This window comes from Bidens hawaiensis, unplaced genomic scaffold (genome assembly GCF_021521415.1).
Source record: "Bidens hawaiensis isolate Kalapana, Puna unplaced genomic scaffold, B.hawaiensis_p1.1 tig00025093_1, whole genome shotgun sequence".
NCBI lineage: Eukaryota > Viridiplantae > Streptophyta > Magnoliopsida > Asterales > Asteraceae > Bidens > Bidens hawaiensis.
Genome location: NW_027493991.1, coordinates 107,513 through 120,500, shown reverse-complemented (window position 1 = coordinate 120,500; position 12,988 = coordinate 107,513). Strand labels below are relative to the sequence as shown.

The window sequence follows — 12,988 nt, the reverse complement described above, 5'->3', positions numbered from 1 at the left end:
CACGCCCAAGGATACACCGGGTAAAAAATCATGACCCAATATATACTTCCATTCAACTAATTAAAGTTGTATACATGAGCCAATTAATGATTGTCATCTTATTAGACATGTACAAGTAGGGGTGTTCAAGACCGGATTATCTGGTTTTCGGATATCCGAAAAGTTCGGATAGTGAATGTTGATAACCGAATCCGTATCCGAAAATTTCGGATATCCAATTTTCGGATATCCGAAATTTCGGATACGGATTCGCTTATTGAAACGGAGAATCCGAATTATAAAAAATGGAAAACAATTCTTTTTATGCATATATTAAAACTAAACATGTGTTTAATTTCCAAGTTTCCAACATTGAGATCAAAAACACATTCAAGAAATTCATGAACAAATTCTAAGAAAAACATCCCGAACAAACAATCAAAAACATCCCGAACAAATTCTAAGAAAAATTCCAAAATTAGTTCGTCAACAATTAAACATTTATAATGGAAAGGGAAACCCTAAAATTAAGTTATAACTTATTATATTTGTTAATTATTTTTTTAATTTTCGGATATTGGATAATCCGATTATCCGTTTTTTTTAGAAATTGACATCCAAATCCGAATCCAAAAATTCGGATTATCCGGTTTTCGGATATCCGATTTCTCGGATATCCGAAATTTCAGATAATTCGGATACGGATTTTCGGATATTTCGGATTCGGTTTCGGATCCGAATTTTTTTGAACACCCCTAGGTACAAGCAAGTGAACACCTACATATGGTAGGTTTTGTTTGACTCGAATATACATGTATATAAGCAGCTCTAATATGAAAGAAAGGTTGATCAGTTTGGGCCATCATATATACTATATATACTGGGGCCTAAGCATTATACGTTTTAGTATGTGATAGAGTAAAAACTGAACTGATAAACTTATGATTCTAAAGTAGAAAAGATAGATTTATATATGTTTCATCACCTCCAAAACTCTTGTAGTCTTGTAGTTAATAATGTATTGTCGCTTGACACACTTAAGCTGAATTATTTATGTAGAAAACGACAAACCAAAAGAAAGAACGAAAAACTTAATATTTTGTTTATACTGCTTATACAATAATATACAATAGTGTTAGCTATTATATAGTTGTTTTCGCATCAAGAAGTAATATTTAAAAGAAAAATATTTAGGATTGATAACCTTACAAAAAAAATATTAACTATTCAGCATACTACTTTAAGTTAATCTCATTCATGTATATTAAACATTACCTTAAAGTTAGCGTCAAACTTATTACTTTTGACATATAACCCATTATATCACAATGTATCAAGGATTACAACGCCAATACGTCAAGTTAAGAATTAGAGACGCAAACCTTGACTCTCTAGTTGCTTTATTGGACATACATTTAGTGCAATAAATATCCACGTTATGCTAAAAACAAACACTTCATATTCGTTCTGACTAGTCAATAGATATGATTTTTCCATGATTTTAGACATCCGGTAGTGAATCCATGCCTACACAATTACAATTCGGTTTCCAAATATCTGGAGATCATACTTAAAAAAAATATATATATAACGGGTGTATTATACTAGTCGGGAGTTAATGTTACTCTCCTAATGTTCCCAAGTCATGACAAAACCTGTAAATTTTGATCGTGGGCGAGATGAAAAATCAGTTATTAGTTAGATCACGATACTTCTTATTAAAGCTGGTTATTATTGAGATAAGGACGCCACTTGTTAAACCCGTTCCATGACATCTATAGATAATGAATAACACAGATTTACTCGTCCACAAAAATAGATATTTTCAATAATAATAACACATACATCTATAATGATTTAATTGAGACAATGAAATTCTCATAAACTTGATTACATGGGACCTAAGGAGGTGCCCATTCTCCATCCAATTGTGGTTCTTATTAGAAATTTTACAGAAAACAAAATATTACGTGTATGTGAGTTGGATGTTTGTAATCAAACCAAATCTACTAATAAAAAGTCATCAAAAAGAATAAGGAACTCAATTATTTACAAATATAATTTCGTCTTTTAACTATTTATGCATATAAAATTACTTATGGACAACAAGACGTTAACGAATTAACTTAAATCATTTCTATATTAAGTTATTAATCTTAATATGTTAGAAAGAAATTAAGTAACAAATTATTATTATTATTATTATTTTATTGTAAAGAATACTTTTATAAAAAAAGAATCTGAAGTAAAGATCAAGATGTGACACGAATGTACTAGTGTACTAGTTAACTTTGAAAGGCTAAGTCCGGTTGAGAAATTTGATAAGTGTTTCACAAAATGCTTCTAGATCTGATTTCATTAAAAAAGAGTAAATAACCATCAAGATAAATAAAAAATAAAATAATATTTGGATAAATAGGATACAAAAATAAACATAAAGAAGGATTTTGTATAACAATATAACAGATTTTATTCATATTCACATCAAAGGTAATAAAAACAATTAATTTTGTAACAACAACTTTCAAGATAATTAATTACAATATTGTCTAAACTCAAGAATTAAAAATAAAAGCTTCAAAGACACTCTCTATATATTGATCTTCTTCAATAAGAAAAATGTTAATAAATCAAGATTATAATCCTCACAAGCTTTAACTTTCACACATTGAAAAATAATAGACACAAAGATATATAACTATATGCATGTAATTAGTGTTATAAATTAGTAGGCTAGATCCAGAATGTGTTATATATGTTCCGTTTGTTATTTATTCAATTTTAGTTATGAATTAGAGTTATAAATATTAACCATTAAACCATTTGCATCGCTATGAAGGAGACGGGCGGCCATGCCTCTTCATGTCAGAATGCTTGCTCCCCCCTCTCTCCTCCTCTCCATTCACGGGCTTCTCTTCTTTCTCTCTCTTCTCTACTCACAATACTCGTATTGTCAAGCCCTTACAAAATGATGTTTTTCTCTTTCTTTCTCTCATCCACCTCCTCACCTTATCGTTTTCCCATTTGGATCGAGGCTTCGTCAAAATCTCTTCATGCTAGGGCGTTGGAGAAGTCTAATTGGTGTTTATAATGTGGTACCTCACATATCCCTTGTACCAATTTACAAACTAAAGTGGCAAATAGATGTTATACACATTTACCATATAATTATATGAGAGCTTAAGGATCGTAGGATATTTTAAGGATTATCTTTTCACCGTGTGCTCACAAAACCAAAAAATATATGATTGAAAAATCAGTAGGAGTACAAGGTAATTAAAAACCAAAAATAATTACAAATAATGAAATTAGCACGCATAGTAAGATGACAGTAGCGAAATCAGTACCAAAAATCCCCAAACAGGTACTGGTACAGAAGGCCAAAGTTCGGAAAAACACTGGTACCATGCCAAACCGTATTGGTACTGTACTGATCCTGATCTCGATGCCATTTGTTCATTCCTAATTACGCCCCCCTATCAATATTTGTGACAGTTGGTTACTGTAGAATATTGTCTTTTATTTAGTTCAGGTAAATTTAGTAAAAATGTCGGAATAGTTTAATGATCCATCATGAGTTACATAGGATGAGGATGGAATGTTTTATAAGGATTTGGTGGATGCTAAGTCATCTAAGTGTGGGCCACATGGACCGTCCAATGAACACAAGGGGCGGCAAACAAGGACAATTAAACTTTAGGATATGGTCGGTCGACGTACGCAAGCATGTGCTACTACTACATTATTATTGAATTGATCACTCATATTATTCTCATTTTGATCAAACACCCTCCCCCACCCATCCCCCCCCCCCCCTCCCCCCCTAATTCCTATTTTTCGTTTTATTATTGTTAGTTTCATTTTAGATGTTAATTTAAGATGATGTAAGTTGAAATCGTACAAGTAAATAAGACAATAATAATGTTTCTAGAAACATATTCAAATACTAATTATTATATTTTATATTTAAAAAAAACTATAAAAAATAATCAAACGTTATGCTGATTTAGAAAGAAAAGAGTAAACTGTGGTTTTCGTTCATGTGGCTTGTCTTGTCTAAATATACAGTTTTAGTCAAATAGTTTTAAATCTACGATTTTCGTCCCTGTGGTTTCATTTCAATTGCAACTAAACCCGAATTCACTAATTCCATTAATTTTGGTTGTTAAATCCATCAGCGTGTCCTTCACGTGAGGGGCAATTTTGTCTTTTTTTCTCCCCAAATAAACTCCAGTCATAATTCTCAAGCCTCCCCCCCCCCCTCACGTGAGGGGCCGGGGTGTATTTTGGGAAAAAAGAGACAAAACTGTCCCTCACGTGAAGGACACGTTGATGGGTTTAAAAATCAAACTTAACGGAATTAGTAAATTCGAGTTTAATTGCAAGTAAAATGAAATGACAGAAACAAAAATTACATATTTAAAATATTAAATTAAAACTGCAGATTTCAACAAATCGTAATAACGAAAACATCAGTTTACTTGAAAGAAAGAGAAAAAGAAATGCAACTTAAATTTCCAATCCACCTCTGAATTTCGTGACATGGAAAAAGAATCTGCCACGTCTTTAAACGAATATTATATGGTAACTTATTACCTACCATTGTATTCTTTAAATTATGGACACCAACAAAACAACATGAAACTTGCAAATTATAACTTAAAAGCAGCTACCATATTCATATTTTAAGCAGCTTATGGGATTTGAAAAGGACAACACAAAACAGGCATGAATTTTGATCAGGTTCATAGAGGTTTCCAACTCTCGAATCCAAATTCCGTTATTTGAGGGCTTGGTCCGTTTTGACTTAACACTTTTCTCAAATTTAATGATTTTAATTTATTCCAGTTCGACTGAAAAACGCATGAACTAAAAAACCTACTGATTCATGCATTTATTTATCACATTTAGAGTAAACTGCGGTTTTCGTCTCCGTGGTTTGTCTAAATCTGCGGTTTTCGTCCCCGTGGTGTGTTCAAATCTGCGGTTTTAGGCCAATAGTTTCAAATTTGTGATTTTCGTCCTTGTGGTTTCATTTCACTTGCAATTAAACCCGAATTCAGCAATCCCGTTAAATCTGGTCGTTAAACCCATCAGCGTGTCCTTCGCGTGAGGGGTAGTTTTGCCATTTTTCTCCCCAAATAAACCCCAGTCCTAATTATCAAGCCCCCTCACGTGAGAGGCTGAGGTATATTTTGGGGGAAACAAAGGACAAAACTGCCACTCACGTGAAGGACACGTTGATGCGTTTAACAACCAAGTTTAACAGGATTAGTGAATTTGGGCTTAATTGCAAGTGAAATGAAACCAAAGGGACGAAAATCGCAAATTTGAAACTATTGGCCTAAATACATATTTGAACAAATCACGGAGACGAAAACCGCAGTTCACTCTATCATTTAATTTCAAATTTTCAATTATAAATCTAACTTCTCCTACATATAGACATGAAGTAATCATTTAATCCATTCAGAAATCTCTCATAATTCTTTTTAAAAAAGTTACTTCTTGATTATCTACCTCATAAACAAACCTGAATTATTGATTGAAAAAACCAACAAAATAATGTTGCAATTTTTGCTTCCGGAAGTCTGGCCTAATATCTTATGCCTATGAATTTACTAATTTAGACAGCAGGCTGGCTATTTGTGTTGTGTTGGTCATATACATATTCTTGCTTCATTAAGTTTAAATATACAAAAAAGCAGACTTCTGTTGGTGTTATTAAGTTCCTAAATATCATTATGCCTATCTTTTGACAAATTAGAAAGCTGATCATAATAATTCTTCTAGTCGATAAGATGGCAACCCTGGACCACCGAAAGCAACTTTATGTCGACTTTTAACCAACTTTTATCACAATGTAGAATGACCGTAATGCCCACTTCATATTAGCGATTAGCTCCAAAAATCACATCAGAAGATCCTAAACTTGTCACACTTGAAATTGCTTAAAAATGTGATAAACTCCACATAATGTCAAAAAGAGAGTTTAAGGCGTCTTCCTTTTAGATTACCTTTTAAGAGCGAAAATATCACGCAAAATGGTTAAAAAAAAATACCTCCTAAATTATTTTATTCTGAAACTCGATTATTAATGAAATAATATAATTTGAATCATAGTTTAAAACTGATCAACCTAAGCCCCACCTAATTCTACAGAGTGAGCTGTGGTTTTTGTCCATATGATTTATCCAAATTCACGGTTTTAGTCAAATAGTTTTAAATTTGAGATTTCTTTCCTGTGTTTCATTTCACTTGCAATTAAACCCAAATTCATTGATCCCGTTAAGTTTGATCGTTAAACCTGATAGAATAATAGAATGATTATCAAAAGTGTCCCATGATTCTCCTTCCTTTAACCCCTTAAATAGGCATATACAAATACAAAGATTATCTCTATTTTGAGATAAGATTATCTCAAATCATACAAATATTATCTATACATAATATTATGCTATTACACCCCCGCAGTCGAAGCCGGAGGTTCTCTGATGCTGAGACTGGATCTGAAATCTTCAAATAAAATCTTCGGTAGCCCTTTGGTGAAAATGTCAGCGATCTGATACCGCATAGGTACATGTAGGATACGAACCTTCCCCCGTTGCACCTGTTCCCGCACAAAGTGTATATCAAGTTCGATGTGTTTCGTTCTTTGATGTTGAACGGGGTTACTGGATAAGTAGATCACACTGATGTTGTCGCAGTAGACCAAAGTGGCTGAAGATAACGGACGTTGAAGTTCAAGTAAAAGATTCCGGAGCCAACAAATTTCGGCGATGACGTTTGCCACGCCCCGGTACTCAGCCTCGGCGCTTGAACATTTGACCGTTGATTGGCGTTTCGATGACCACGAGAGAAGGTTGTCACCGAAATAAACGCAGTACCCGGAAGTCGATCTGCGGGTATCCGGACAGCCTACCCAATCGGCGTCCGTGTATGCTCGTAACTGCTGAGTACCCGTTTTGCCAAGAGTGAGACCGAGATATTGAGTACCTCGTAAGTACCTAAGAATGCGAAGCAAGGCGTTCCAATGAGAGAGATGAGGAACATGCATATGCATGCAAACTTGCTGAACCGCATATGATATGTTGGGGCGGGTGAACGTTAAATATTGTAGCGCCCCAGTGAGGCTTCGGAATAAGGTCGGGTCGTCGAATAGAGAACCGGCCTCGGCGCTCAGCTTTGATTTTGTGTCAACCGGGGTTGGAACTTATTTGCAAGAGGACATGCTAGTTCTAGTCAAAATATCGGCCACATAATTGCTTTGAGATAAAAACATGCAATCGCCATTCCTTTTAACCGAGATTCCCAAGAAGAAGCTGAGGGGCCCGAGGTCCTTCATGGCAAATTCCGAAGCGAGTTTAGCCATTAGCTTTTGACGAAGTGTGTCAGAGGAGGTCGTGAGAATAATATCATCGACATATATTAATAAATATGCCATGTCGTTTCGGTGATTAAAAACGAACAAAGAGTTATCGCATCGGCTTGACGAAACCCCAGAGTGGTCATAAAATCCGTGAACCGTTGGTACCACGCACACGGTGCCTGTTTGAGGCCGTATAATGATTTCTTCAATCGACAAATATGATCAGGATAATCTCGATTTCTGAACCCCATAGGCTGATACATGTACACGGTTTCGTTAAGATTGCCGTGTAGAAATGCATTAGTGACGTCTAACTGATGAATCGGCCAAGATTGTGTTAATGCTAAAGATAAAACTGTGCGTATCGTGGCCGGTTTAACAACTGGACTGAACGTGTCCCCACAATCAATACCCATCTGTTGGTTCCGACCATTACAACCCAACCTTGCTTTATACCGTTCCAATGACCCATCCGATCTAAATTTATGGCGAAAAATCCACATGCTCCGTATAACATTCATACCCGGTTGACGGGGAATTAATTCCCACGTCCCATTTTTAATAAGGGCATCAAACTCAATGTTCATCGCTTGGCGCCATTCTGGTGTGGACAAGGCAACAGCCAGGTTACGGGGTATAGGAGCAATAGAGGTAAAGATCAGAAAAGGTTTGTTTGGGTTTGGTGATTCCATCCATTGACTGAGTACGGATGGTTCGGGCGGCGGTGCTTGGTGGGTTTTGAGTTGTAGTGGATGTATTAGTATGGATAGGTGTAGGTTCGATGGCAGAAGTGAAAACGAGCTGTGGGGATGGTTGGTCTTTGGGCCGTCGAGAATAAACGAAGGAAAGTGGGCTGTTTAAGGTGTTTGTGGGCTGAAGGTTTGGGTTTGGTTGTAATGAGGAGGCCGTAGGTAATGGGGTGGTTGGGTGTGTAGTCGGTGATGTAGGATCAACCACATGTGACCATAAAGACGGGTTAAGGTCATCGGTAAGGAAGTTATAATTTTGAAGGGTCGGTATCTTTATTGTTTTGAAGGGGAATGTGGATTCGTCGAACCGAACATGCCGACATATGATAATTTTATGCGTGGCGATGTCTAGACATTTATATCCTCGATGTTGATTCAGATAACCGAGAAAAACGCAAGGTTTGGAACGATGTTCCAATTTGTGGATTGCGGTGTGCGGGACTAAAAGATAGCACAAACAACCGAACACGCGAAGGTGTTCGTAGGTCGGTGTGCGGTTGTAGAGAAGGTGTGTTGGAGTTCTGTATTTTAGAGTTTTGTTAGGTAAAATGTTGAGAAGATAGGTTGCTACTTCTAAAGCATGGTGCCAGAAAGTGTTGGGAAGGTTGGCTTGGGCTAGGAGGGTTCGAATAATGTTGTTGACGGAGCGGATGGTGCGTTCCGCTTTCCCATTTTGGGATGAGGTGTGGGGGCACGAAAATCGGAATTGCATTCCGTTTTGATGACAAAAGGTTTGGAAAGAAGTATTGGAATATCCTTTCCGTTGTCACATTGAAACTGTTTGATTTTGCGTTCAAACTGAGTTTCGATAAGGGTGTAAAATTGTTTAAACACCGAAAAAACCTGAGATTTGTGGGATAGGGGGTATGTCCATAAAAAATTCATGTAGTCATCGATAAGTAGGATGTAATATCGGTGACCACCCGTGCTAACAATGGGTGAGGTCCATAAGTTACTATGTAATAGATCAAAAGGCATGCAAGTAAAAGAAAAAGAATCAATAAACGGTAGTCTAATACTTTTGCCAAAAATACAAGGTTCAGAAACTTGAGAAGTAAATCCATTACATTTAATAAAATTAGACTTATTTAAAGACTTTAATAAATCGGGACCCGGGTGGCCCAGGCGTTGGTGCCACACGTCTTGAGATAAAGCAGCAAAGGTGGATGGTGAGCGAATCTTGGATAGGATCTCGGGAGTGAGAGGATAGAGTTCTCCGGTGCTATTGCTGCGTAGGATGTGCGCCTTGGTCTTGAGATCCTTCACAAGAAAACCGAAAGGGTCAAATTTAATGGAAATTTGGTTATCGGTTGTTAGGCGGCGGACGGAAAGTAAGTTTTTGATAATGTTGGGGGCAAGTAATACGTTATTTAATTTAAGGGGTGGGTAGGGTGGTTTAAGAGTTTGGTTGCCTTGTCCGGTCACGGGAATGATATTACCGTCGCCAACAATTATATTACGTGAGATGCCAGTATTAAAAAGGGAGGAGAAATTACCAGGATTGTTCGTCATGTGATTGGTTGCACCAGTGTCCATGTACCATGGCTGCTCGGGTGGATAAAGAGCCATTGTCTGAAAGGCCTGGTTGATGTCCGTGGGAACGTATCCCATCTGATAGGCTTGAGCGGGTCGGGGTCCTAAAATTCCTTAAGGGGACTGTGATGGTGCTCTTGCAGCGGTCGGGTACGGGCAAGGCGGCATAGCCGGCCACTGTTGCCAAGTTTGTTGGGGCATGCCCGGTTGATAGCTTAGGAGAGGACCCCACGGTGTGTAAGTCGGATAGGTAGGACCCCCTCTGCCCCATCCGAAGTTGCTGCGGCCTCGACCACGGCCGCGCCCGCGGCCTCGTCCACGACCATGGTCAACAGTTTGGTCCGATCCAGCTGCTGTTGGAGTTTTCGATTAGTGTACCGATTTAGCTGAAGCTTGAAGGGCTGTACCGGCTGTTTGGGCAGCATGTAGGGCACGGGCGGCTATATCGGTTTCTTCCTGACAGAGCTGTGAACGTGTGTTATTGAAATCCGGAAGGGGTTTAGTGGACCGGATGACGGTGGCTATGGTACGGTATTGTTCGGTGAGACCCCCAAGAACCTGAAGGACCATTTGAGTCTGTGAGAGGGGAACATCCACGTTGTAGAGCTGATCGGCCAAGATTTCACTTCTTGACAGTATGCCGCCATGTCTTTGAAGCTTTCAAGGCGGGTGTTGTTAAGTTTCGATTGGAGGTGGAGAGCCCGAGCACTCTTATTGTCTTGAAAAAGATTTTCCAACGCGATCCATGCATCATACGCGGTTGTGTTTTTCTTCATGACCGTTTGAAGGAGGTCGATGGAGATGGTACTGTAGATCCATTGTAGTACAATGGCGTCAAGACGTTTCCAAGCTTCTTCGGTTAACGGAGGGGTAGCGGGTCCTTTATCTCTGTCGGTTGTGGCCGGTGACGAGGTTGAGGAGGATGTGTCACGCGGTTCAAGGTGGTCCGCCACCTAGTAAGCAATGCAGTGAATTTTGAAGAGCTCGGACCATGTGACATATTGAGCGCTTTCATTGTCGAGAGTTATGGGAATAAAATTCCGTATGTTGGTAACGGTGATAGCGGGATGAATATTGGATGACATGGTTTGTTATTGAGTGAGGGAAGGGGAAGGCCTTCCTCGAGCATCATTAAGAATTCCCGGGTAAGGGTGAGTAAAAATATGGGCCCTTAAATTTAACTTTTGTTTTAGGTTTAAACTTAAATAGGCTTAAATTGGTTGTCTTTAAATATAAAGATTTTTTTAAAAAAATATGTGTATATATATATTAAAATTATGGGCCTCCATGGAAGATCAGGCCAAGGGTGAGTAAAAATATGGGCCGGGCCCCTAAATTTAACTTTTTATTTGGGTATAAACTTTTAAATTGGCTTAAATCGGGTAAATGGCTTAAATTGGTTGTCTTTAAATATACAGATTTAAAAAAATATATATATATATATATTTTAAAATTATGGGCCTCCATGGAAGATCGGGCCTCAGGCCGTTGCCCCACCCATAAGTAAATGGGTCAAAATCACCACTTTGGAGGCTTGGACCAGGCATCAGCCACATGACATCAAGTTCATAAAGTAAATAATGCAAAAATAATAATATTCTTGGCGTAATTTATGTATATTTTATAGTTTATTCTGATAAAGTAAAATCGTAAATATTCCCTCAGAAAGGTGAAAGGGAAGAGAATGATGCATTGGCAAGTGAAATATTTGAAGAAAAAGTAACTGAGCTTCCTGGAAACCAAGTGAAGCAACTTGAAACTAGCAGCTACGTGGCGGAAATTGTAAATACACCACTAGTAACGGGTAAACCAACGGACGAGAGTGGAATTTTTTTCCAAGCACTCTCGGTTATGGTCATCGCTGATGAACACAGCAACACACCAGAAAGTTTCAAGGCTGCAAGAAAAATAGAACCCGAAGACAAAGAAACTATAGAAAATGACGAAAAGGCTATTGAGATTGTTACGGGCTCACAAGACGCTGCAGTTGAGGATATAAAAGAAACAAGAACAGAACATGCAACTATAGTGGCTGACTTCGAGAAGCAGGAACTGAAGGAAACGCCTCGAGAGTTTGCCAAAGAAGAAACAGAGGGAAAATCAGTTGATGCACAAGAGGTAATCAATGTTTAACAGAAGTAATTTCAAATTGTTCCAAAAGAGTGAAAGTTAAATTTTTTTAACAAAATATCCACCCGTTTTGACCTGTTACTCAACCCGACCGACCAGTCCCTTTTGCAATCTCTATGAGTATGACAAATTAGTAAGTGTACATTCAATATGAAATAACATATAATATAACAAATGTTGCTAACAATTGGATGAAAAATAATGAAGCCAAGCTGCTATAAAGATTGTTATTACAAACTTTGAGCCTATTCATATAATTTATAAAAGATTTTCCTACATTCTACCCATAAACTGAAGATATTATTGATTTCATATAGGTAACTGAGCAGTTTGGAATTGGATCAAAGAACATAGAAGAACAAAAGTCAGACGAAAGTGTCGAGAATATTGGGAAACATGAGGAAACTAAGGAAATCAAGCCAGATGTAGAAACCGAGACAGGGGAGAAAATTCGGTTGTTAAAAGCAATAACCACTGATGCTGCCATCCCAACACAAACAAAATCTCAAGAAGAGACTACGGAACATGAAGAAGCGGATACTCAAAAGTCTGGCAACCCCTTAATCAAGGAAGTATGTGAAGATCATGTGCATGAAGTTGTTAAATCTAAAGAAATTATAGAGGAAGAAGCTGATGTGGACGTCTCGACACAGCCAACACTTGTCAAAGAAAGTATCGAAAGTGAAGAACCAGATAATGAAAAGGCTACCGGTGAAGGAAGTATGTGAAGAGAATGGCCGAGAGAAGGCTGCACTTGAAATTTCGGACAGCACGATAGAGAAAGAGCAAGGTGATATTGATGGTGTTACCGCAACAGTCGATTTGAAAGAGCAAGATCTGGATGAAAAGCCCAAAGAGTTCATCAAAGAAGAAACCAACGACAAATCACTTGATGCTCCGGAGGTAATTAATGCACAACCTTAGTAATTTCAAAAATCGGTACACAGTCTGTTTCTTTATTTACCGCCATCACAAGAAAGAATGCATCTCTAGAACATAATAAGTGCATCTTTGAATAGAGATACAACTTGATGTTATGCATGTAGTATAGATGGAAGGCGCTTTATATGCCTACCTAAAATGATACTAAACAAGATTATAAAGCTTAGAGATATGGCATTATGAAGAAGAAACCGTTTCTGATAACCGTTGATAACAATGTGAAGTGAAATGAAATGCCACAAACTTATTACCACACTTTCAGAGCCAATTCATATGCAAGCAATCA

The 12,988-nt window shown here is 37.6% G+C and overlaps 2 protein-coding genes across 2 annotated transcripts; one reads left to right on the top strand and one right to left on the bottom strand.

The window, feature by feature from the left end:
* Positions 1–9,999: 9,999 nt before the first annotated feature.
* LOC143570839 (uncharacterized) lies at positions 10,000–10,406 on the bottom strand. The gene is made up of 2 exons (XM_077056383.1): positions 10,257–10,406; positions 10,000–10,188 (listed from the first exon to the last, which is right to left on the bottom strand). Exons 1-2 carry the CDS (start codon positions 10,404–10,406, stop codon positions 10,000–10,002), a joined length of 339 nt encoding a protein of 112 aa, XP_076912498.1.
* Positions 10,407–10,458: 52 nt separating this feature from the next.
* LOC143570838 (uncharacterized) lies at positions 10,459–12,488 on the top strand. The gene is made up of 3 exons (XM_077056381.1): positions 10,459–10,542; positions 11,296–11,748; positions 12,078–12,488. Exons 1-3 carry the CDS (start codon positions 10,459–10,461, stop codon positions 12,486–12,488), a joined length of 948 nt encoding a protein of 315 aa, XP_076912496.1.
* Positions 12,489–12,988: the final 500 nt, after the last annotated feature.